The sequence below is a fragment of the Gopherus flavomarginatus genome, chromosome 5 (assembly GCF_025201925.1).
Source record: "Gopherus flavomarginatus isolate rGopFla2 chromosome 5, rGopFla2.mat.asm, whole genome shotgun sequence".
Classification (NCBI taxonomy): domain Eukaryota; kingdom Metazoa; phylum Chordata; order Testudines; family Testudinidae; genus Gopherus; species Gopherus flavomarginatus.
The window spans coordinates 70,402,067-70,428,210 of record NC_066621.1 but is presented as its reverse complement, the minus strand read 5'-3'; the positions used below and the strand labels follow the sequence as shown (position 1 = coordinate 70,428,210).

The 26,144-nt window shown below is 44.2% G+C and overlaps 1 protein-coding gene across 4 annotated transcripts in view; it reads left to right on the top strand.

Moving 5' to 3' along the window:
- Positions 1 to 24,589, top strand: part of BBOX1 (gamma-butyrobetaine hydroxylase 1) — an 87,791-nt gene extending 63,202 nt beyond the window's left edge. For all 4 annotated transcript variants that reach the window (XM_050955408.1, XM_050955410.1, XM_050955409.1 and 1 more), the window contains 4 exons: positions 13,847 to 13,952; positions 17,593 to 17,789; positions 18,889 to 19,055; positions 22,337 to 24,589. In XM_050955408.1, the coding sequence (XP_050811365.1) occupies positions 13,847 to 13,952; positions 17,593 to 17,789; positions 18,889 to 19,055; positions 22,337 to 22,497 (631 nt within the window). In that variant the 3' untranslated portion in view covers positions 22,498 to 24,589. The remainder of the gene's footprint in view (positions 1 to 13,846; positions 13,953 to 17,592; positions 17,790 to 18,888; positions 19,056 to 22,336) is intronic.
- Positions 24,590 to 26,144: the final 1,555 nt, after the last annotated feature.

The window sequence follows — 26,144 nt, the reverse complement described above, 5'->3', positions numbered from 1 at the left end:
CTTGACCAGTAGCTCAACGTTTAAAAGAAAGTACAGGAATATTTTTATTGTTTAAAACCTTAGTCAAAGCATTTGCAAATTGGCATGTTCACTATAGGATATTTGCTACATAAATGAAAATGTGAAGTTGGTGTAGAACTTAGCATCTCAGAGTGAAATGTCATGAGTGTTCTAGTTGTGAAAGGCAAATTTCAAATCACGAGACTAGCTTTTCAGAGTATTTGGACATGGGTGCAAATAAAAACAAATCAGTAACACGATGGAATCAACAGCCTGTGTACAGAATGGCACTGAGAAATATTACTTTACTGTCTAGTGCCAAAGGAGAGCAGCTTATTATAAAAGGGAAGATATGCATAGAAGGGTATATACACTAATACAGCTGTGAGCGCTGTGGAAAAAAATCTGTTGAGCAGACATTTGTTTTTTGAAACAGATTGCCAAACTTGCAAGCATAGAAACTAATAACACTTGTCTACAGCCAAAATGCTTCTGAAATAAATGTAGTCCAACTTTACTAATTCTGGGTCACTGACAACGAAAATAATGCTTAAAATTGTTGATTGACTCTAGTTTTCAAGCTATGCTATTGGGTCAGTATATACGACCCTTGACTTGGGAATGGCGGAGGATAAGTGAGTTATAAAGGGAAGGGATCTCAATTTAAACCAGAAATGACTAAAATACATCTTTGACTGGATCTATGAATAAATCTATGACTGGGTTTGGACAGTACTTGCTTTTGAGGCAAAACAATGAATGATGCAATCTGAAGCTGGTATTGCGTCATACATGATCTGAATTGCATCATGTTATTCCTAGAAGTCATGGATGATGCAATCATAAGGAAGCTTACATCACTCTGCTGAACAAATTGCCCTATATCAGCTCTAGAAATCATACAGTGCCGTGCTCTCTTATTTGTCAGTGTTTGATTTTGCAAAGGGACACATTTCTGTTTAGCCAAAGTGAGCACAGATGCCTCATACTTGTGTGAACAGTGCAGATAACTTCTGCTATGTTTGTGGTGAAGTGACTTTTGCATCACAAAAGTGCAGTATAACCACTATGGTTAAGAAAGCCTATCACCTTTCTTTTGGCTGCAAAATTGAAGATCAGGACAAGAGGTGGGCCCCGCACTTATGCTGCAACTCTTGTGCAACAAATCTTGGCCAGTGGTTGAACAGGAAAAGGAAATCTATGCCTTTTGCAGTGCCAATGATTTGGAGAGAGCCAACAGATCATACCAGCAATTGTTACTTCTGCATGGTGCCTCCAGCTGGGAAAGGTGTGTCAAAGAAGAAAGAAGTGTACTGTGCTTTATCCAAACATTCCATCAGCTATACGCCCAGTACCCCACGGAGAAGAACTGCTGCTTCCTGATGCACAGAATTCTCACTTGAGTCAGACGAGGAAGAAGAAGAGGATGAAACTTCTGGTCCTGAACCATCAAGGTCACAGGACCCACATTTTCTCCCATCCTCCTCCTCTGAACCACACCTCATAACACAAGGTGAACTGAATGACCTTGTCAGAGATTTGGAACTACCCAAGAGTAAGGCAGAGCTGTTGGGCTCCAGACTACAGCAGTGGAATCTCCTGGCAGGCTATCAGGGCAAATGGAGTCCATCAATGCTTGCAGACTATTGCTGGACAGTGACAAGAGATGCTCCATTTAATGAATACAAGAGACAAGCCAAGAAGCACCGAGTAGACACTGAATAGGACTAAACTGTGTACATACTAGTTTTTTGCCTTTTGTTTCATAATAAATTTTATTTATATAACCCTTTTGCTGATTTTTAAAGTTTTACATAAACAGGACAGGTGAAATATTATCATGGAAAGCAACCATAAACACATGAAAAGACCTAGGTTTACAGTTTATGATTAAAACTCTACTATCTACACAATATACGTAGACATAAAATGTAAAAACTTAAATATCTTAGAAACAGTATCCAATCAGTTGTTTTAATTGTCATATTTGAATTCAGCACATCAAAATACATAATAAATATCACATTTTATCTCTGAAGCAGATGACGTCTCAAAAATTATAGACCAGTGTAATATACACTACAGACAGCTTGTTAAGATAAATAGATTGACCTTCTTTAGATTATCACTATAAGCCAAGTTTCCCAATCCATTAATCATTCTCATGGCTCTTCTCTGAACCCTCTTTCTGAACATGGCCTAAGAGTTCAAAGCCAGAAACCCTGTGGGCTGAGCCTTGGGCGAGTATACTCATCCTCTCTAAATCTCTGTCTTCCCATCTCTAAATCAGAGATAATAATAGAGTAGTTAACTATCTCACAGAGATGAGAGAACTCATTTGTTAATATTGTCCAGTGCTCTGAAATTGTAAAACGTTAATACGTACTAAATGTTACTATTATGAAAATAAATTTCCAAAGTTTTACAGTTTAATTGCACCTGCAAAGAATGTGCACACAAAGACGTAATTACCTGCATACATGAAGTCTGATGCAAACCACACTGACATCATTAGAAAGACCTGTTGATTTCACTTGGCTTTGGGTCAGGTAATGGTTACCATTTTCTGCATACATGTTCATAGTTTGCAGACATAGTGGAGCCACTGTGTTTTGAACATTTAACCTTGTATGAGTACATTCTTTTGTTTTGTTTAGGAGAGACTTTAGCCTCAGAGACTGAAAACAGAAATTTAGGCAGATGGTGGCTGAACCTCACTTCCTCTCTCAACTAATACTCTTCATTTCTTGTGATCGAGTAGCTGCACTCTCTCACTCTCACCCACACACACATATTATATTCAAGGTGACACCATCTTCTTGAGTGTCATTCAGCTGCCCTCAAGTTGTAGTTAGCTATTAGTGGTTTCATCCCTAATTTTGAGAGTGTAACTAGCCAGATTTTTACAAAAGAGGTTTTGCTAATGGATTGTGTCATAAATCATGGGTGAAATCCACCCTGCGCAGAGAAAGGCCAGCACAAAGCTTATGCACCACTTAAATCCCACTAAAACCCTCAACTTAATGTTTAAGTGAGACTTAAGAGGCTCATAAGCTTTTTATTTGGCACTGGTGTAACTGCTGCTGGAGTACTGTCCAATTCTGGTATCCACAGTTCAAAAAGGTTGATAAAGGTTCAGAGAAGAGCCACCAGAATGATTAAAGGATTAGAAAACATGCCTTGTAGTGATAGACCAAAGAAGCTCAATCTATTTAGCTTAACAAAGAGAAGGTTAAGGGATGACTTGATCACAGTCTATAACAGTGGTGGGCAACCTGTCCACAGGCCGCTTGTGGCCTGTCAGGGTAATAAGCTGGCAGGCCGCGAGACAGTTTGTTTACATTGGCCAGGAGCAGCAAACCGTGGCCACTGGGAGCTGTGGGCGGCTGTGCCTGTGGACAGTCAATGTAAAAAAACTGTCTCTTGGCCTGCCAACAGATTACTCGGATGGGCCATGTTCGGCCCATTGGCCGCAGGTTGCCCACCACTGGTCTATATGTACCTACATAGGAACAAATATTTGGTAATGGGCTCTACAGTCTAGCAGAGAAAGGTATAACATGATCCAATATATGGAGGTTGAAGCTAGACAAATTCAGACTGGAAATAAGGTGTAATTCTTTTAACAGTGAGCATAATAACCATTGGAAGAATTTACCCAGGGTCTTGGCGGATTGTCCATCACTGGCAATGTTTAAATCAGGATTGGATGGTTTTCTGAAAGATCTTCTCTAGTTCATAAGGAGTTACTTTGTGGAAGTTTTATGGCCTGTATTATACAAAAGGTCAAACTAGATAATCACAATGATCCCTACTGGCCTTGGAATCTATGAATATATGCATAGGTCTTGCACTGGCCCTCTGCACAGAGGCAAAATTCACCCTAAATTACTTTAGAGTTTTAAGAAATTATCATCGTCATTTGTAAAATCTGAAAAATAGCTTTAAGTGTTTTAATATGGGTTTGTATGAAATAAATGCATAGTAAATATTTAAGGAAATAGGTTAATGCATATGAATACAGTTCTTTGAATGATTGCTCATGTGTATTCCACAATAGGTGTGCGTGCCACTGGTGCTGGAAATTTTTCCCCAGCAGTACCTGTAGGGGAGCACCCCAGCAACTCCTGGAGTGGCGCCTCCATGGTGCAGTATAAGAGGCGCTGTGTGCTTCCCCCACCCTCAGTTCCTTCTTGCCACCAGTGAAGGTGCTTTGGGATTGCTCTGCTCCAGCTTTGCTGTAACTCATCCCCAAATGTGCTTGTTTGTTCAGGGTATGGTACCTGTAGTTAGTTAGTTGTTTAGTTAGTTTAGTTTAGTTTAGTTAGAGCGCCCGGGCCAAGGCATGACCCACACCCCGGGGTTTAAGTTCTGTGACACTTGTAGGTGATCTGTGCCATTAACTGATCCACACGTGGACTGTCTGCACTGTTTGGGGGAAATCCATCTCAGCAATCACTGCAAGATTTGCAAGTCATTTAAGCCTCGGACCAAAAGAGAAAAGGACATTAGGCTCCAGGCTATTCTGATGGAGCCAGCGCTGACCCCGGCTCCGGCGCGCCACTCTGAGTCGGCATCGGGGTGTCGGGTGCGCGGTGACCCTTCGGCGCCATCAGCTAGTCGGCACCACTCCCCGTTGATGGAGCAAGCCAAGAAGGCTAAAAAGAGGCCTTCTTCGTCGCGGCACTGGAGTTAACCCGGGACAGAGGCTAGACCCATGTTGGGCAGTCCTTGATCCCCACCGGCCTCTATGCCGCCAACTCAAGTCGAGCGGAGTAGCGCGGCCAATTCTGAGCAGGCCTCCCCAGATGTCCAGATGCCCTGCACGCCAGAGGCCCTGCAGGCGGCCTGGGATGTTATGTCCAGGCCTGTACCAGGAGCACCGCCAATGTTGGCCCCGTGCTCCAGATGCAAACCGCCACTGGGATTTCTTCAGTCGCCCATGGCTTGATACCAGTCTTGGTCGAGGGAACATTCCTGACACCATTCGCCGCCCAGCAACCGTTCAGGGCAAAGTCCACATGGATGGCCCTCGACACCCACCAGACTGAGACGCTCGGCACCACTCAGCCTCGAGGAGCGAACACCAACAGGACCAAGGCAGATGTCGCCAAAGGTCCTCGTCTCAGAGGGGTTATCACTCCTGGTCATGGCACAGACGTCGACGTCATACCTGTTCGGCGTCCCGCTCCAGGGCCCGCCACTGCACCGCCTCTGCAGCCCTAGGTGTCGGTCGCTGGCGTCTCACCATCACAGGTCTGCCCGTCAGAGCCAATCACGGAGCAGCTGTTACCAACAATACTGGTTCTCCATGTCGGGATCACGGTCCAGTGATTGGCATCACTCCCAGCACCACCGCTCCTCCCAGTCCAGACAGCAGCAGGTCATATGTCAGCCCAGCCTCCCTTCGTAGTAGTCCATCAATGTGCCAGGCCAGTCAGGCCGAACAACCAGTTCCGCTGGTGCCACAGCAGGTGCAGTGGCCAGCCCAGTGGTACCAGTGGGCACCATGGCACCTGACACAGCCCCCAATAGGGGTTCGCTTGGTGGCCAGAGCCTCAGAAGGACCATCATCCTCCCTCTCCAGACCTCCGAGGAAGGAGTCGGTGGGACGTACGTCCTTGGCACTGTGCCCAGAGACCGACCAGGTGGTGGACCTTCTGGTGCTCGTGGACACTCAAAGTACCGCACCGGCCTCCTCACCCTCCCTGGATGAGGCAATTACGGCCCTGCCTCCCTCCGTTCCACCAGAGGACTTTAGGGCCCAACAAAAACTCTTTAAAAGGGTGGCATCAAGCCTCCACCTCCAAGAAAAGGAGATGGTGGAGCCCTCGGTCTCACTATGTAATGTGCTGTCCTCCTCGGCACCAGGCAGAGTGGCCTTGCCTCTCCATGAAGGCGTGGCAAAAATTTCAAATGCCCTGTGGCAAACACTGGCGTCATTGGGCCCCCATCTCTAAGTGAGTGGAACGCAAGTATTTTGTACCCACCAAAGGACATGATTACTTATACACCCACCCTGCTCCTAACTCCCTAGTGGTCAAGTCGGTCAACCACAGGGAGTGGCAGGGCCAGCTAACCCCTGCCCTGAAAAATAAAGATTCACAGAGGCTGGACTCTTTTGGAAGGAAAATGTATTCATCCTCGAGCTTCCAGTTATGGGTGTCGAACCACCAGGCGCTCCGGGGCCTGTATGAGTTAAATCTGTGGGGCTCCCTGCCCAAGTTCGAGGACTCCCTCCAAGAGCATGACACAAAGGAGTTCAAAGTGCTTGTGGAGGAGCGTACAGCGGCTGCCAGGGCAACCCTCCAAGCAGTTTTGGATGCAGCGGACACGGCTGTGCAGCCTATGACCTCCGCAGCGTCCATCAGAACGGCATCGTGGCTCCTGCTCTCTGGGCTGTCCAGCGAGGCTCAGACCTCGCTGCAGGACCTCCCATTTGACGGCAAAGCTGTGTTTGTGGAACAAACAGATACAAAGCTGCATGGCCTGAAAAACTCCCACACGACTCTCCAGACTCTGGGTCTCTATATTGTGGCTCCAGCTAAACCTAAGTTCAAGCCACAGCAGACTCCCGCTCAGGCCACCCACCCAAAATATGAGGCTGCTTATAAGAAGTTGTGGGACAGTAAGAGGCGTCCACAGAGGCAGTCTCGGCCTGCCCCACAACCTGGGTCCTCCAAGGGCAAGCAGGCAGGGAAATTGCAGTTTTGATGGGACACCGGGGGGTGCCCTGCCAGTTCTCGTCAGGGATCCACCCTCAATAAAACTTCCTTTCTCCAATCAGTTGTGTGCTTTCCTCCCGGAGTGGTCGCGGCTGACCTCGGACCGATGGGTCCTCAACACCACCTCCTGGGGCTATACCCTCCAGTTTACTTTCACCCAGCCCAACCACCCCTCACCCCCGTCCCTCCCGGTCGCAGGTGCGGGATCACGTGGTGCTCCTTCTGTCCACGTGCACTGCTTTGGGCCTGTTGGTAAACAACACCAAGTCGACGTTAGTCCTGGCATAGAGTTTATCGGGGCGGTCCTGGACGCCTCGTCAGCCAGAGCCTCCCTCCCACCGGACAGGTTCGAGGCCCTGAAGGGGCTCATCGACCCAGTCACAAGGTTTCCGATGACAACAGCCGGAGCGTGCCTCCAGCTCTTGGGTTATATGTCGGCGTGCACGTATGTGGTCCGTCACACCAGACTCAGGATGTGGCCCCTCCAGCTCTGGTTAGCCTCGGAGTTCTCTAAGGCCAGGGACAGGATGGACAAAGTCCTCACGGTACCCAAAACAGTGATCGCCTCTCTTCAGTGGTGGTCCTCCCTGAGAAACATGCTCCAAGGGGTCCTGTTCAGTGGCAGGGCCCCGTCGCTGGAACTGGTGTCCAATGCATCGGACCTGGGATGGGGGGCCCATGTGGGGAACATTCAGACCCACAGTCTGTGGTTGGCTCGGGATCTGACCCTCCACATAAACGTCAAGGAGCTCAGGGTGGTACGGCTGGCGTGCACACCTGGAGGGCCGGGTGGTCAGGGTCCTCACGGACAACAAGACCTTGATGTTTTACCTCAACAGGCAAGGCAGGGCCCGATCCTCTGCCCTCTGCTGTGAAGCCCTCAGGCTGTGGGGTTTTTGTATAGCCCACGACATCTACCTACAGGCCTTCCATCTGCCATGCACCTGGAATGCTCGGGGGGATGACTTGAGCAGGGACTTCTTCTCTCAGCACAAGTGGTCCATCCACCCAGAGGTGATGCACAGACTTTTCCAAGTGTGGGTAACTCCCCAGGTGGACCTGTTCACGACTCAGCAGAACCGTCACTATCCCCAGTTCTGCTCCGGGGGGGCTGGGATGGGGCTCTATCTCCGATGCCTTCCTCCTGTCCTGGTCAGGCCAGTTTCTCTATGCCTTTCCCCCATTCCCACTGATCAGCAAGGTCCTGGAAAAGATAAAGATGGACAAGGCCTGGGTCCTTCTGATTACCCCAGCATGGCCCAGGCAGCATTGGTACAGGACCCTGACAGGCCTGGCAGTTGCCCCGCCATGGCCATTGTGGTCCTGCCCAGACCTGCTCTCCCAGTACCAGAGCCGCTGCCTCCACCCCAACCTAGCGGCACCCCACCTCATGGCGTGGTTGCTCAGTGGTTAGGTAGGGAGGAAAGGATGTGCTCAGAAGGGGTTCAATGTGTCCTCCTCCTAGAAGGCAGGCAACCTTCCACACACCAAGCCTATTTGTCAAAGTGGTCTCGGTTTTCCAGATGGGGTGACGAGTGGGGAGTTTCCCCGGTCACCACCCCGATCCAGCTTATTCTGGACTACCTCCTTCACCTTAGAGCCCAGGGCTTGGCGCCCTCGTCAGTCAAGGTGCGCCTGGCAGCCATATTGGCCTTCCATCCGCCAGTGCAGGACCACACGGTATTCTCCCATGCTAGGACTGGCCGATTTCTTAAGGGGTTGGATCATTTCTTCCCGTATGTTAGGCCCCCAGTCCCTCAGTGGGACCTAAACCTGGTGTTGGCCCATCTCATGGGGCCCCCGTTAGAGCTGCTAGCCACATGCTTCTGGTCACACCTCTCGTGGAAGGTAGCCTTCCTGGTTGCAATCACATCTACCAGGTGAGTCTCGGGGCTCAGGGCTCTGACTTCTGAGGCCCCATACACAGTGTTTCATAAGGATAAGGTCCAGCTCCGCCCACACCTTTCGTTCCTCTTGCCTATTGCATAGGTCAGGACATTTTTCTACTGGTCCTCTGCCCCAAGCCCCATAAGTCCAGTGAGGAGCGCCATCTCCACATGCTGGATGTGAGACGAGCTCTGGCTTTCTACCTGGAGCGGACTAAGCCATTCAGAAAGTCCTCACAACTATTCATCACCTGGCCAAGCGCATGAAAGGTTGGCCTATCTTCACTCAGTGGCTCTCCAACTGGATCACTTTGTCCATCTGTACCTGTTATGACGTGGCAGGAATTGCTCTGCCACCAATTGTGAAGGTGCACTCAACTTGGGCACAAGCCTTGTCAGCTGCCTTTTTGGCCCACGTCTTCATCCAGGACATTTGTAGGGCTGCCATGTGGTCTTCAGTTCACACGTGCACCTCGCACTATGTGATCGTGTCCCAAACGAGAGAGGAGGCCGGGTTTGGCAGGGCTGTGCTCCGTCCTGAGAATTTGTGAACTCCTACCCACCTCCAATGGACGTAGCTTGGAATCCCCTATTGTGGAATACACATGGGCAATCACTTGAAGAAGAAGGAAAAAAAAAGAGTTATCTTTTCCATAATTGGTATTCTTCAAGATGTGTTGCTCACGTCTATTCCACATCCCGCCCTCCTTCCCCTCTGTCAGAGTTGTCTGGTAAGAAGGAATTGAGGGTGGGGGGAGCGCACAGTGCCCCTTATACCATGCTATGGAGGCGCCACTCCAGGGGTCACTGGGGCTCTCCCCTATGGGTACTGCTAGGGGAAAAAATTCCGGCACTGATGCACGTGGCGAGCATGCACACCTATTGTGGAATAGACATGAGCAACACATCTCGAAGAACACCAGTTATGGAAAAGGTAACTGTGTTTTATGTAGCTATTATGTTTGTTAGGCTATATAATGTAGCACATTAAAGTCTTTTTCAAGATTTTTATAACAATTTTAGCCTGTTTTCAGATTTTTATACATCAATTGTAGTTGAAATTCATTTAAAAGGTCATAGAATAGAGGGGGACTTAATATTCAGTTACACTTACTCATTTATCTCCTGACAATTTTTCTGGCTACATTTAGCATCTTTCCCCCCAGTTTTAATGCGGACTGCACATTTTTTAGTAAGAAACTATTGAACATGCAGTTCTTAGCAAAAGACTTCGTGAAAGACTTTACAATCAATTTCTTAGACCCTAACAAAGAAGTTCAATTAGTGCTTATGTCAATGTTGGGTTTTTTTTTAAAAACTATAATAAAATAATAATTCCTAATAATTCCTTGTTATTTTAATGGCACACAAATCCAAAGGTCTAACAAACACTAGAAACAAACTATACATTTCAGATTGGCAGCCTTGCTAAATAAATATCCCAACCAGTTTACAGGTTCTCCCAATAACAGAACAACAGTAAATGCAGCTCCCACAAATGAAGAAAGAAGCACAAGTCTTTAATCTTGCGCAGATGTCCTTTTGGAGCACAGAAACCATGTACATTTGTTTTTATTTATCATCACTCATTTTTAAAGGAGTCCTTAAGAATATATTTAGGGTTAATGTATGTTTTATGTACTGCATGCTGGGTAATAACTTGAGAGGACTCCCTGTTTCTAAAACTAAACTGACTATTAGGATAACTATTTACAGAGATGCTGCGGTCTTCATGCCAGCCACGGACGCATAGACTGGCTTCCTGGTGCATCTTCCAAACTGTTCTTTTTTCTTCAACTCATGGTGCTCCCTCCAAGTTCTATGTATGTTTGCTATACTATACAGGGTTCCATTCAGTCACTGATATTCTGGATGAGTGGATCAGACAAATTGCACTCCCCAGATACTGCAGCTATAAGGCAGAAGATGATTGGCTAAGAATTGGGGTTTCCTGCTTCAGTCAGTTGAGAAAGCTTGGACAAATAGATACATAAGAGATTCCTGGTGTAGCTGAAACGGAACTACACCAATGCGAAGTACCGTATATACTCGTTCATTAGCCCATTCGTTTATAAGCCGACCCCTCCGAGATGGTTAGGTAAAAATAGCAAAAACTGTATGCCCCTTTCATAAGCCAACCCTATATTTCAGGGGTTGGAAAACTTTGGCTCCCAGCCCATCAGGGTAAGCTGCTGGCAGGTCAAGATGTTTTGTTTACTTAGAGCATCTGCAGGCACCGAGCCCCTCAGCTCCCAGTGTCCGCAGTTTGCTGTTCCCACTCAATGAGAGCTGCGGGAAGTGGAGCGCCACTTCCTGCAGCTCCCATTGGCTGGGAACGGCAAACCACAACTACAGGGAGCTCCAGGTAAACAAAATGACAATGTATTAGATATTCAATTCAATGTTTCCAGAGAATTTAAAATCAAAATTTGATGTAGACCTGTTTATGAGCTGACCCCTGCTCTTTGATGCTTCACTTTTTTACCAAAAATATTCAGCTTATGAACAAATATATACAGTAGGTTCTTTTCAGAGTAGGCCAACATAGGGAATTACAGCGCAACACGTTAGAGCACTTCACAAATTATGCCTCCCTGTGTGGTTTGCCACCATTTAGACAAGCCCGTAGTCTCTCTAGTACCTCTTATAAAGCCTGAAACTTTATTTTCCTCTATGTCAAATATTTTCAAACATATATTTTATTATGCTTTCAGGGGCTAGAGAACCCCTGCCTCATGCTGAGTTTTCCCATTTCAGATACAAAAACATGGTATATTTTCACTAAACTGGGCTTGGGTTCCAGGACCTTTTAATTATTGTGGCCTGAGTTTCAGTATGGTTGCAGATTTCAGTGCCAATGATTCCCAGTCACAGCTAACAGGCTAGCTCAGTGGTCCCCATGGCGGCAGTGGAGCATCTGCCAAAATGCCGTCAAATTTCGGCGGCGACACCTCTCGATGATGTCGCTTGCCGGCAGCAAGCGGTGTCATCGAGAGGCATCGCTGCTGAAATGCCGCCGAAATTCGGCGGTGACGCCTCTCAATGACACTGCTTTCCACCGACAAGCGGCGTCATTGAGAGGTGTTGCTGCCGAAATGCCGCCACTGCATTTTGGTGGATGCTTCACCGCCAGCCAGGACGCGGGCGCATTTAGATGCCCCCGTGGGTGCCATGGCGCCCACAGGCACCGTGTTGGGGACCCCTGGGCTAGCTTCTCATCTCTGGTGCACTGTATGTATTGCTGTGTAACACACACGATTGTTGTACCCGCACAGTGCTTGATTTTCTGCCATGCAGGCTGTGCAACTGAAGTTGGAATCTGACCTTTGTTACCTTTGTTACTGATCCATAAAACATTCCCAGCCCATTTTGTTCTCTGTCGAGGAATCAGAGTCCACATTTTCTTCCTTTACCTCTTGCACCAGCACTCTCATCAGACAGCAACTCTCCCTGTGACTGAGTTCTACCTCTTTAGCAATGTTAAGGTCTAATATCCTAACTTCTGTGCATTACATTTTCAAGCTGGACAGTGCATTAATGTAGCTTTTTGCATTTAATCAATATTTGGCTGTAAGTTAGTAACTTGATCTTTGATAGAATCTCCTTACATGGAAGGAATGTTCCAGTGGATTAACTCCCATAGCACTACCTTGTTTAACAGAATGAATGTGCCTTTTTGTAAAATGTCACAGTAATTATATAATGTATTTTTATTTCACCAGAGGTATGTATTTTCTGAGAAGCAAGAGCATTACAGTAGATTAAAGTGCTTTGGAGCCATGAAATTGCTTTGGAGCCTACCATGACAAAGCTACACTCAACACTAATGACAAGGATGACATAACACTTTTTTTTGGCCTTAAAATTAGTAAGTGTGCAAATGTGGTTGAGGTCTTCATATTTTAGGAACTGAAGTCACATGTGATGAATACTTACTATACCATATAATTAAATGAATTTCCCCATGAGAGTTGAACACATTTGTTAATATTATTCTGGGGTTTTTTCCCAGCAATTTTATAAATCTGCCTTTAGCATTTTTTGGCATACCTATACTTAAAAATCCTTGTCCCAAAGCAAAAGTTTTTGTATACAATATATAAATCATTTTGAACTGTCTTTTGAAGTTTAACCTGGGCATTTTATAAAAAATAAGCATTATCTCTATATTTCAAATGGCTTGTGTTTTGTATATTTAGTCTGCGGTAATTCACAAGGGGAAATGAGTTTTCATATTTTTCTTTTTAAATCATGTCTTCTTCAGTGATTACATGGACTGCATATGTTGACTTACACTTCCCAGACAAATGTCTGGATCTATATTACACGTTTGCCACGAACTGTATTCAACTGTATGACTTTTGTGCAAACCAGAACATGTGGTTTTTGGCCTTAGACTTTGCTGCATGATGTGTCATTTGAAACATATTTTGACTGCATTGCAATATGATGTCTGTATGTCTTTGTACTCAACCACCTTACAATATATAATTTGTCGCTGTTGTCAGCAAGTCTCATGCTGATTTTAGTTCATCCATCTTGAAATTTAATAAAAATGTAGAGGAAAAATAATGGGACTAGCTCTCAGAAAGTACGACGGAAACAGCAGGAAATTATAGCTAGACGTCTTTCATCCAGAGATTTTTCTTTTAAGGGAATACGAGAAAGGCCATGTTGTAAAGGGTACTCTGTAACTGACATTTCCCCTGTCATTTAAAGGCTTAAAATTCATTGAAAAAGAAATGCAACTTACAGTGCTTCTACTTTTTCTTTTGGGGAAATGGAAATGACAAAATTGAACAAAACGTGCCAAAAATGCTATCCTCCGGTACACCTTTACAACCCTAATAGGTGCTACGCTGATTTACACCAGCTGAGGTCCTGTCCTTCCACTGAATGCTGGCACAATACAGTCCTCAGAGCTTTTACCAGAAAAGCAAAGGCAATACCCTCAGAGGTATAGCACAGGGGGCAACTTATCTGGCCTATTCCACATACACTAGCATCATTTTTGAAGTGATTGCTTCTGTTGTACAGTTGCTGAAATGGCCAGTTCAGTGCTGTGAGGGGCACTGGTGACTCATTGTTCCCTTCTCATTATGACAATAATTCTATAACCAGCAATTTTTAATAGCTCTTTTGTATTGAGATTTCATAGTTTCATTGTACTTTTCTGGCTTAAATGGCAGATGGCTTTAATATGTTTCCTCTTTTTTTTTTTCTTTCATTGTAAAGCCCTACTTGGCAAGTGGAAGACAAAATGGATGCTAATAATGTGGCTTACACATCTGGGAAGCTAAGTTTTCACACTGATTACCCTGTTCTGCAGCATCCACCTGGGGTAAGGGGAATCTACTGACTTTTCCACAAAGCAAGGGGGAAAATCTCATTGTTCCTATAGTCTGAAAAAGCAACAGGTAATGTGTCTGCTGAGCAAAACTTAGATATATGTAAAGCTGATGTATTTCCTTTTTTTTAAAGTTCATCAATTCATAGGATGAATTATGATTATCTAGTCTGAATTCCCATATAACAGGCCATAGAATTACACCAGTAATTCCTACAATGGAGCGAATTATTCCCTCCTACTATATGAGTGACCACTATCAAAACCAATAACTTGTGGCTGAACTAGAGGATATCTTTTTAGAAAGACATCTGGTCTTCATTTAAATACTCCAAATGATGGAGAATTCACCACTTCCTTTAGTTAGCTGCTCTAATGCTTAATCACCCTCACTGAAATTAAAAATTGCATCTTATATCCAATTTGAATTTAATTGCAGCTTCCAGCCATTGGCTTTATTTATGCAGTTGTCTGCTAAATGAAAAGGTTCTCTCATACCAGATACATTCTCTGTGGTATTTATGGACTGGGATCAAGTCATCTCATCACTTTCTCTAGAAGTTGAAAACAATTTAAAATAATATTTAAGGAAAACTTGTTCCTAAATTGTACTGAATGAGATGGCACAGGGAGGATCAAGTAAAATCAATAGCAGTGATGTTTACTTCCATGCATTGTCAGTCATTAATTTTCTTTCAGCATCAAATATTTATAATGGGAAAAATTGCTGCTCCAATCTGCTGGAATTCTTTGAGTCAACAAACTAGTAGATGAAGGAGAACTGGTGGATATAATGTATTTGGACTTTAATAAAACTTTGAGTCCCTTACAAGAAGCTATTAAGGAAATTAACTAGTCATGGGGTGAAGGTAAAGTTCTGTGTCATGGATTAGAAGTTGGCTGAGACAGAAAAGAGCAGGGATAAATAGTCAGTTTTCCTTGTGGCAAAAGGTGAGCCATCGAGCTAGAATAGTGCTAATGTTGTGTAAAATCTTCATTAATGATCTAGAAAAGACAGTGAACAGTAAAAAGAGACAACATGATTTAAGTAAATCAAGATTAGGAAAGAATGTGAGGTACTCCAGAATGGCCTAACAAAACCAGCTGACTGGGCAGCAGGGATGGCAAATGAAATTCACTGTACCATTATCCAGTTCAGTAGGGTTCCTCACTTCGAATGCTGTGTCCATTTCCAACCACCTTATCTGAAAAATAATATAACAAAAACAGAAGTTCACAGATTGGGAAAGAAAACCATTACAGGCCTGAGGATACTTCCACATGAGGAGAGACTGAAAAGATTAAAACTAATGGGAACTGGGCATAGCTTAGGCAGCTTTGAAAATATTATTCTAGGTGTGTTTAATTCAGAGAGGAGACAAACAGGAGAAATGATCAAGATATAAAACTTATGAGTGAGCGAAGGTAAATCGACACTTCTGTTTACTTAAGCATAATACAAGAACAAGGGGACATCCCGTGAAACTGGATGGCAACAACTTTGAACTAATAACAGGAAAAACATTTTTACCCAGTTAACCTGTGGAACTCTGAGTCACCATGACAGCACAACATGATTCACATAATTCACAACAGACCTGAAAGAGAGTACCACAAAGAATGTATAATTAACAAAGATACTACAGCAAACATTTGTACCTTCAAATTTCATACTTGCCATCCTCTCCACCCCCGCCCTCCCGCTTGAAGTAATCATTTTGTGATGAAATGAACAGGCCAGCATGATCTATTTCTGAAGAGGTGCCAGACCTTTCACATTAACGTGCTACCTGTTGAAAATTCATTTAGATTCCGTTGGCTAATGTGGAATAGGAATAGATTGATAGTTCATTAATAGGAAACAGATGTGCCTTAGCTCACTATCTTATCTGTGCCAAACCACAAAATCACGTACTGCCATAAAACATTAAAAAACAAAAAAACAAAAAAACACAATCTGTTCAATTCTAAAACCCTAGTTTAAAATAAACATTGTTTTTAAGCACATTGGAAACAAATTTGCCATCTAGGCTCACAATGCATGATTGTGCTAATTTCCTAATTATTATACCGTATCTGAGTACTTTAACAAGATGTATCTAAAACAGAAAGTGTGGCCCTAAATGAGTGATGATTAATTTTTAGAAGGCACTTATAAAAATTATCTGAGGATTTTTCCAAAGTTTTGATCTCATACACATGATATCCTGTAAAAGATGAGTACTACTTTTGGTTGGAGTTTCCATCTCTCTAGACTGGAAAGCGAATGTCTCATTTTGCATCTCTTGGAGTTTTGTCATAGGGCTATTATCACTATGGGCTAGACTGCCACAGTCCTTCCCTGGCCATATATGCCCCTGTTTGCTCATGCACAGATTGCAATTCTCTCCATGATGGTGACAGAAGAAGCTGGTTTCCTCGTACTCCCCGCTATAAGCAAATGGGTGTCCTGTCTCCTGCGCACCTCTTCCAGCAATTCTGGACCTCTCTACCAGCTATTCTGGACCTTTCTGTCCAGAATAGCTGGTCTGGGATATGGAGTGGGAGCAAGCTCGTCTGTGAAAAGGATTAAGTAATATACTCCCTCTCCAGTGCACGGAAGGAACAAGGAACGAATTATGAGTCCCTGAACCACATTTTTGCCTGGGCCAGTGCAGCCATACGCCATCCCTTATCTAGGGCAGGTTGTATTTAGAATCTAAACTTCATTTCATTTGTGGTTATGTTGATTGATTCTTCTTCTGCCTCAACAGTTACCCCTGTTTCTCCCTATAATCACTGCCATATTACATCACCCCATACTACAGGGGCAGCTAACAATACCTGAATCCATTCCTTCCCCTTGCTTCTCTGTCTTACTTCCCATTTTCTTCAGCTCTAACTCAGTTCCGTTACATGGGTGCAGTCCACAATGACTTCAGTGAAAGTTGCGTTCATTTAAATGATGGTCCAATTCTGTGTTTAGTTACACTGATGTAAACTGCAGTAAATGGACCTGATGCTGCTCTCCTTGATGTCACTGAAAGTTTGCCATTAACATCAGTAGGAGCAATACTGGGCCCACTAGAGTTATCCCAGATTTACATTCTTGCAGCTGTGAGCAGAATTTGGCCCTTCAGCTCCATCTTGTCCAGTTTTTTGAGAACTCTGAGCACAACATAAACAGAAGCGTATGTTTCCTGAAGGTCCATTATTGCTATAGATATCTTAGACCTGAAGTCCTCAATGAGCCAGTGACACATACTGACATCCTTGGTGAGCACATTTTTCACACCTAATTATGTCATTTCTGCAAGTGGAAAATAATTCCCTATATTTAGAGAGGCTGTAATGACCACAATGTGTTTTAAAATTATCTGGCAATAATCACCAGTTGTACCAACCTGACTCAGGCCAGAAGAAAATTACGGAACCAGAGCTTTGTGATTGAGGCCTAAATCACCATCTTGTTACTTAAGTTTTACCACATTGTGACAGTAGACTCAGACTGGTGTGAAACTGGTAGTACAATGGGAATAGAGGTCCTTTAGTCTTTCAGGATATTTTTTAAATGACAGGGCAGATGAGCGAACTGATAATGAATTATTAAATATCCAGGCTGTTTCTTCCTGTAATGAGGTATTATTTGTTACAGATTCAGTTTCTTCATTGTATAAAACAAGCAGCTACTGGAGGTGAAAGTGAAGTTGTAGATGGATTTCATGTTTCCAACAAACTGAAGGAGCAAAATCCTCAAGCCTTTCAGATCCTCTCCTCTACCCTTGTAGACTTCACGGATGTTGGGGTCGACTACTGTGATTTCGCTATGCAGTCTAAACAGAGGATTATAGAGTGAGTAATAGTCAAGGGTGTGATTATATCTAACAGAATCCCAGTAGTAACTCATACCATATTGCTGGTTCACCAGGAATTACAGGGTTGCACCGAGTGCTTAATTTGTCCCTAGGCTTGCCAGGACTGAGCCCCAGTACCTCTAGGCTTGGTAGTTCATAGCCCTGGCACCTCTGGGCTTGCTGAATTAGTTATGAATGTAAAAAAATTGTTTGAGCCCCAGCAACTCTTTCATTACAAATTAAGTACCCGTTGCACAGCAACAGTTTGCTTGAATGAAAAAGTTCTATTTGCATCTTTCATTGTTTCTCTTGCAGAAAGATGTTAGAGGGTCTATGCCTGCCACCTTGTGGGAAAACAGTGTTTCAATTTTGTCTTTAATTATTATATCTTATCAACTGAATTACGTTGTACTATAATGTGTCAGTTATTCTTTATTATTTTTATTACTGAATTTATCATTGTCTCAACTTTCCTTACTCATTCTTTCCACCCTCTAGGAACTCAAAGCAACCGTACTAACCTTCTCTTGATATCCTTCAGTTGGTCTTCTATCTAAATGCTATATGAAATGTGCACCAATGCTGGGATGCTGCCGTGTTTTGAAGCTCCTAGATAGAAAAGAACTCCTATGTTACACAGAGGCTATCTTGCTGTAGTATCATCTTCTTTTAATCTTGTTACATGACAAGGAGGTCAGGCTAGATGTCATAATGGTCCCTTCTGCTGTAAAAATATATTCATCAAAACACACACATTTATATTATATGTTATATATATTATATTATATATATAGTGTGTTGATTTTTTATATAGACAGAATAAGGGTGAGATTTTAAAAAATGCCAAAATATTTAGGAGCTCAAGTCCCTTTGATTATTAATCTTTCTAAACCCTGACCCACTGATGAACTTGAAAGCAGGAGTCTGATATGCAATAATATACCACACTTTGTCATAGCACAGCACTTCATTGTTGAACTGTGCTGTAATAGCCAGCAACTGAAAGGGGAAAGTAAACCCATCCTTACCAAAACAAAAATATGCTAAAAAGTTGAGTGGTATGATAATACATTTTTCCTTCTCTCTCTTTCTCTCAGTGTAGATTACAGAGGCCAGGTGGTTCGTATCAATTATAATAATGCAACAAGAGACACAATTTTTGACATATCTGCTGAAAAAGTTCAGCCATTTTATGCAGCTCTGAAGGAGTTTGTTGATCTGTTGAACAGCCCGGAACATAAGTTTACCTACAAGATGAAACCAGGTCAGTGATTAAGTTGCTTCTGCTTATAGTAATTGGAAGATTTTTTTCATGCTTTTGCCTAAGAACAAAATCCTAAACATTTGAACATGTTAGTACAATTCCAATACAAAAAGGGAATCTCAGTCCTCTCTGAGTGCCCAACATGAAACACTTGGGGCCAGATTTTGAGAAGTCCAGAGCACTCATGACTGCAGCTGAAATCAATTGGAGCTGTGTTTTGAACATGTAAAGTGCTATACAAATGCTAAGTTTTCTGGAAAATTAGGTCTGAGGTGTATCAAGTTGGACATCCAAAATCAGTGGACACTTTAGACAGTTTTACCTTTAATTTCTCTGTGCCTCAGTTCCCTATTTGTAGAATGGAGATAATAGCACTGCACTACCTTACAGGGGTGTTGTAAAGACACATTCACTACTAGGTATGAAGCATTCAGATACTATGGTGAGAGCATCATAGAAACCACAGGAGGAAATAAATTACTCTGTATTTGGAGCCGGCTTTAAATAGTGTGCAGTAAATAATTTATGGGGCCCAGGCGGAATAATGAGGATAACACAAATAATTGAATAGCTGCCCATTCAGTGAGCACGTTCCTTCCGTTTACTGTATAAGACAGGGGTCTTGTGGAAAAAAGTAGTATGTGATCACTTAATTAAGGACTGTGGCTGTGTCTACACTTGGAGCTGAGAGTGTGTATCCCAGTTCCCATACGCTTACTTGCACTAGCTCTCACCCAGCCAGCACACTAAAAATAGTAGTGTAGGTGCAGTAGAATGGGCAGCAGCAAGCAGTGGCACACACTAGCCACCCTAAGCACGTACCCAGGGGGTTCCAGTCAGGTTTGTACTCAAGGTGACTAATCTGTTCCTGCCGCTTGCTTCATCTCTGCTACCATGATTACTCTACTATTTTTAGCACGCTAATGCAGTGAGAGCTAGTGTGAGTATGGCTACGTGAGCTGAGAATCACACCCCTAGTTCTAAGTATAGACATAACCTGTATCTTAATCCATACACACAAGAGGACTGAATTAAGGCTGCAAGAGTTAGCTACATTCTGGCATTTCTTAACTTTTAAACGCTTGATTTTGTAACCTTAATGTTCTTTTAATGTAGTTAGGTATATTACACTCACGAAATATGGGTTATTTTGAGCATGTTGGCTGAAAATTACCATGGTGAACGGTGCCTGTGCAAAGACGTGCCATACTAATATGTCACAATAATTTTTGCAGCAGGGCTACACATGAAGGCATCTGCTGTCCTGTGGGCCAGGGGATCCATTATTACATGTCTCCAGTGGCACTGTTGGCCCATGCAAGCAGGGTGGAGTAAATAATTCATGGGGCCCAGGCGGAATAATGAGGATAACATGAATCATTGAGTAGCTGTACAGTGTGCAGCCATTTACTGTACACTTCCAGCCCATAGGCTGTAGTAATAGCTGCCGGGAGTGGGGGGGGGAGGGTGCACTGCAGACCCGCACCTTGCCTCTAGGTTGTGGGTAGATTTTATTTGCTAGCCCCCATGCTCATCACCTGCACAGAGCCTCTGGCTTTGTGTATATGAAGTGAGTTCACCCCCTAAAACTTTTTGTCAAGATCATCGTATGTGGAGCCATGACTGAGGGGGGAGCCATGAGTGCTATTTCAGCCACTTTCCCAAGGTAGCTCCCAAGGGTGGAGACAGCCTCGGACACATGGGAAGTTTATTAGTCCGTCCCCTGTGCCAGCTGTAGCAGGGAATAAGGCTCTGCCCAAGCCCACTGCACCTGAGGGAATTAAATTCACACATCTCCTGGGAGGTTGCTGGGGGCGACTCTCATCTGTGCAGCTATCTCTTTCCTCAACCTAGTTGTTCTTTACTCATCACCCATCTGCATTTGTTCTCTTACCAACAGTTCTTCATTCTTGCATGATCCTTCATGCTGCTTCCTCCTGCTGCTTCTCTGAGCAAACCTTTGAGGTCCCTCTTCCTCCAGTGATACCTTGTTGGCCCCTGAGCATCATCCTCATGATCTTTTGTGGTCCTTTCTTTGCACAATCCCTTGTTGTCCTTCCTTCCTCCCCCTCCTCCTCGGCATGGTCCCATGTGGTCCCTCTTCCTGCTCTGCATGATCCACATGGTCCCAAATCCTGCTCCCCCTGCACGTGATACCTCATTCTTCTTCTTTTGCTGCGGATCTCTCATGGCCCTTCCATTTCCTCTGCATGATCCCTCATGGTCCCTCTTTCTCATCGTCCATGCAGTCCTTCACAGTTCCTCCTCCTCTGCACAATCTCTCATGCATATTGCAGCTTGTTGCTGCTTTTTTTTTTTGTTTGATCGGCTCCTGGCAGGGGCCAGAGATGGAGACAGTCGGAGTGCACAGTGGGCCCACTACAGACTGCACATCGGGGGGGATCTAGTCACATACAGTGTTGGGGTTTTAGGTATTAGCTTGTTTTGGCCTTGTTTTGTTATGGGATTAGCTTGATTTTTGGCTTATTGTGAAAGTCGGGGTGCTTATTTACTGCGTGAAAGTTGGCATCTGAGGTGCAAACTTCAGTTTTTCAAAGGTTGAGAACCTGGCCAAATGTGAGGGGTCCCTGACTGAGGAGTGAGAGCCTCCTAACTCCATTCTGCACTGTGGTTTTCCTCTACAATGATGAATTGGATACCCTGTACATTCCTCCCCATTCAGGCAGCGTAGAGGTCGGGGAGTAGAGGCTATGCTGCATTGCCACCATTGGTGACGTCATTTTATTTCATGTCAGACCCCTTTCTCTGTGCTGGTTGGATCCATGCAAAGTGGTTATTCCAGCCATAGGGTTGTGGTACTTCTGCAGCCTCTATAACCCTAGCGATGTGGGGGGGAGTTGCAGTTCGCAGGAGATACAGTGGCTAGGGCTCTAGCCTGAGACTTGAGATACCTGAATTCACTTCCCAGCCATAGACTTCCTGGGTGACTGTGGGCACATCACTTAGTCCCTCTGTGTCTCAGTTCCCATCCATAACATGGTGATAATAGCACTGCTCAATGCCACTGGGAAGTTGTGAGCATCAGTATATTAATGATTATGAGGTGGCAAGTTACCCCAGGCACAGACAGATGTAAGTGATGGAATGTTGTGCTTTCTAGGAATGTTTACATTTCTCAGTTGTGGGGCACAGGTGTTTTGGGGCTGTGGGTTTTAAGAGACACTCAGACAAATGCATTTAAATCACTTCAGTGTGTTATATATTTGAAATAAAGGAAAACATGACCAAGTTGTGAAGTACGTTGTTTAATCTCTTCATAGGAGACATAGTAACATTTGACAACTGGCGTTTGCTGCATGGTCGCCGGAGCTACCAGTCAGGAACAGAAATATCCCGTCACCTCGAAGGTGCTTATGCAGACTGGGATGTGGTAATGTCAAGACTCCGACTCCTGAAGAAGATTGTCCAGAATGGCATTTAAACTTTCTTACGGTTTAATAATTAGCAACGCCTTGGACGGTTCATCTTTGTTTTAAAAAATACAAATGTATTGGATTTCCAACACCAAGCGTACATTCTAAACCTTTGCTAATGTAACCTTTGAAAGACTGAATATATTTTTCAAAGGTATGCTTTGTTGAAAACAATATATCTCGCAGTATGTCTTTATTCTGCTGTCATTATAAGTGGTATTACAACCGGCTGTACTAGTCTGAAACTGGTTAGATACCAATACACCACAAATAAGCCTTCCCTTCTCAGAAATCAGTCTCTCTGGGTGAGGCATTAAGAAAAGCCTTTCACGTGTCACCCATTAAGGGTTTGTAACAGACAGCAGCTTTCTGTGAATTTTATATCTATTTTCAGAGAGAGAAAACCATTTTATATATAATGACTCATTTTCTTTACCCCACCCCCAGAAAACCCAAGAAAAGCTTTAGAATCTGCAGTGATGTTAACAAGCAATTCTACTCTGGAAAGTAACTGTTCAAAAATAGCATCTTCTTACTCAACAGAACTGCTCTTTGTGTATGTTCAGAGCCACTCCTGCTTAATTTCACACCCAGGAGTAAGTTTTATTAGTACTTTTTATTCCAGTTAGCTCTAAAGAGTCGACACAGTTATAGGAGAAGAGATGGCCGCATGCCCCTCCTTAACAGCAGTAGTATTACAATACTGCCTAACATCCAGAGATCAGACCCCCATTGCAGAGGTTGCTTTGCACATACTTAGTAGAAGACTCTCCCTGTCCTGAAGAGTCTGTACAGCCAAAGGAAGTGTTTTTATGCCCATTTTACAGCTAGGAACTGAGGCACTGAGAGATTCAAATGGGGGACTAGGCTCAGCATTGCAAAGTCTAACTTTTAGGCACTTTGCCACCAAGTGGAATTCACAGCCCTGAGTTAGGCACCTGGGCTCCCTATACAATGCAAGGGGAGAATTAGTTGCCTAAAGATAGGATTCACAAAAGGCAGTAGATTGAGCTAGGAGCTGCCTAAGATAGCCAGTAGGAAATGCCAAGGAGAGGGTTGTGTCCTAAACCCCTCTCTTCAGTAGGTGGTAGGTGCTTAACTCCAGGCATCTCCCTCCACTTCTCAGAGTTAGGGCATCATATTATAGTCTGAAATGACTGCATAAGCTTGTGATATGTCACAAAACCTAGCTTTTAGTAGCTATCTGATTCCTCAATGTTTCCTTCATTTTCCTTCAAAAAGTGTGCAGGCAGTCTGTTCGTACAGCTCTGTTAAAACCCATAGCACTGTGTTTTAATTGTACATTCGTTTTCATGTATATCATTTGCTACATAGTGGTGTTAAAGTCAATTATAACTATAAAGCAAGACACCTGGCTTTATACAAATGCTTACTGGGGAGAGCCATTTTGTGCTTTATTTTTCTGAAAGCCATTTTAGTCATATGCTTATGTATTATTAAAAGTTGTGTTGGAGCTGATTAGCTCATTGGATTTTGGCGTAATACTCCGTAACTGTTTCCTACAGTAGCAAATGTTTTGCGCATGTTCTGGAGAATGATGGCTAAGAGAGATTTTTCCAAATAGAAACTTATAGCGATTTGATTGGTTGTGTATATGCCCAATGCAGCCAAATTGTCTTACCTCTGTAGTTATCAATCAGCTACAGAAGCTAAACTCTGACTCGGATGATTGCACTGAGCAGTGCAGCCTCTCCTACAGCAATGCAGGTGCAGTATTCATCCACGTGAACCTGGGGAATGTAAAATAGCATGCACATATTTGGTGCTGAGGGTGTGCAGTTTGGTTAGCATGTACTGGTGACTGGACCCCACTTATCTAGAAGACGGTGCTGTTGCTTTTCGGCACAGTGGAACCTATCTACTGGGCATGAGAGAAATAGCCTGTTTGTGCCTGGAGAGAAGTGCCCTTCTGTCACGCTGTGTGTGGCCTTTAGCAGCTAAGACTGCAACCATAAAATCTGAACTAGTGTCCAGAGAGGTAAATGGCAAAACTCCCAGTGGTGCAGAATCAGGAGTACAGAAAGCATGAATTCAGCCCTTTTGCCGTTGTTGTAAGCTGTGGATTTGCTTGTGTACATGTTTTGCGTACATCTGTGACACCAAGTGTAAAGTGGAAGGTAAATAAAAACAAACTACCTCTCCTGTTCTTATGTCCCTGCTTTGTGTACATTTATGGTCATGTAATATTCATGTTAACCCAAAACATTAAATGTTGATTTTTAAAAATGAAAGCTGTGCTGCTTAGTTGGCACGTTCCATTTATGAAAGGCATATCCTGTGGGCTAGAATGACTAGTTTTATATTCAGAGTCATGAAATGTGCTATACACGTGAAGCCTTTGAATGTCAGAGTCTTGATTTCCATGGTAAGAAAAGCTAATTTTACTGCTTTAACTCTCTGACCTTTTCTGCCTATTCCAAGGACACTTTTCACTGATGATGTGTGTGTCTGTTACAAACATAAGATTATTCATGAATCTGCAACCTCAGGGACAGTGATGGCATTCATTTCACATAGGTATGTATGTATGCATGCAGCAAGAGTTAGTGCACTTCTTTATTAGCAAAGCATGTGGCAGAGTGTTTTGTTTCAAAAATAGCAGGGTAGGAATGTGAACGAGGCTATGGAGGATCATATGATTGCAGCAGCAGAAATCAATAGAAGTTAGGCACCTACCTTTGGGCCCTGGACCCTGGTTCCCAGTGGGGTTGGGAAGGGAGGCGGTACCATGGCCAGCCAGACTAGAGGCTGTATACTACACTCTGAGAATGAGTATAGCAGTGTATGCACTCCCATTGCACACTGAGGAGCTACAGGAGACTTTTTGAATGCTTCAGGGTGTTCCCACTGGCTGCAGTAGAGTTAAAGAACGCTTTACAATGAGCTGCATGCAGTCAGGGCTGGTGCAACCATTTAGGTGACCTAGGCGGTCACCTAGGGCACTAAGAGTTGGGGGGTGGCGTCATTTTCTTCGGCAGCGACCGCGGCGGCCGGATCTTCGGCTGCCCCAGTTGCCACCGGCATTTAGGCAGAGGGAGCTGGGGCAGGGGAGCGTGGGGAGGGCCACCTGCAACAAGTAAGGGGGGAGAGGGGCGGCATGCAGGGGAACTCCCTGCCCCAGCTCACCCCTGCCCCGCCTCCTTGCCGAGCACACCATGGCTGCTTCACTTCTCCTGCCTCCCAGGCTTGCAGCGCCTAAACTGATTGGCGCTGCAAGCCTGGGAGGCAGGAGAAGTGAAGCAGCGATGGGGTGCTCATGCTCATGCGTGGAGCAGGGGTGAGCTTGGGGTGGGTGGGGTTCCTCAGGGTGGAAGGTGGGGAGCTACCACGGTGGGCGTCTCAGGGCAGGGGCTCGGGGACGGGGGAGGGTGGAAGGTGGAAGTTTTGCCTAGGGCATGAAACATCCTTGCATCAGCCCTGCATGCAGTTGACACAGCCTAGCCATAAAGGTCTGTGGCCACAGTAGTATATAGGAACTTAATTGAGAATGTTTTAAATAAAGAGGTTAAATGATTGTGTAAGACAAAGCACATACTACTTACACTGCACTAGTAGAGCACAAACAAGATCTAATGACACACCTCTGTGAGATGGGTTATAATATTATCACAGTTTTACAAATGGAGAAAGTGAG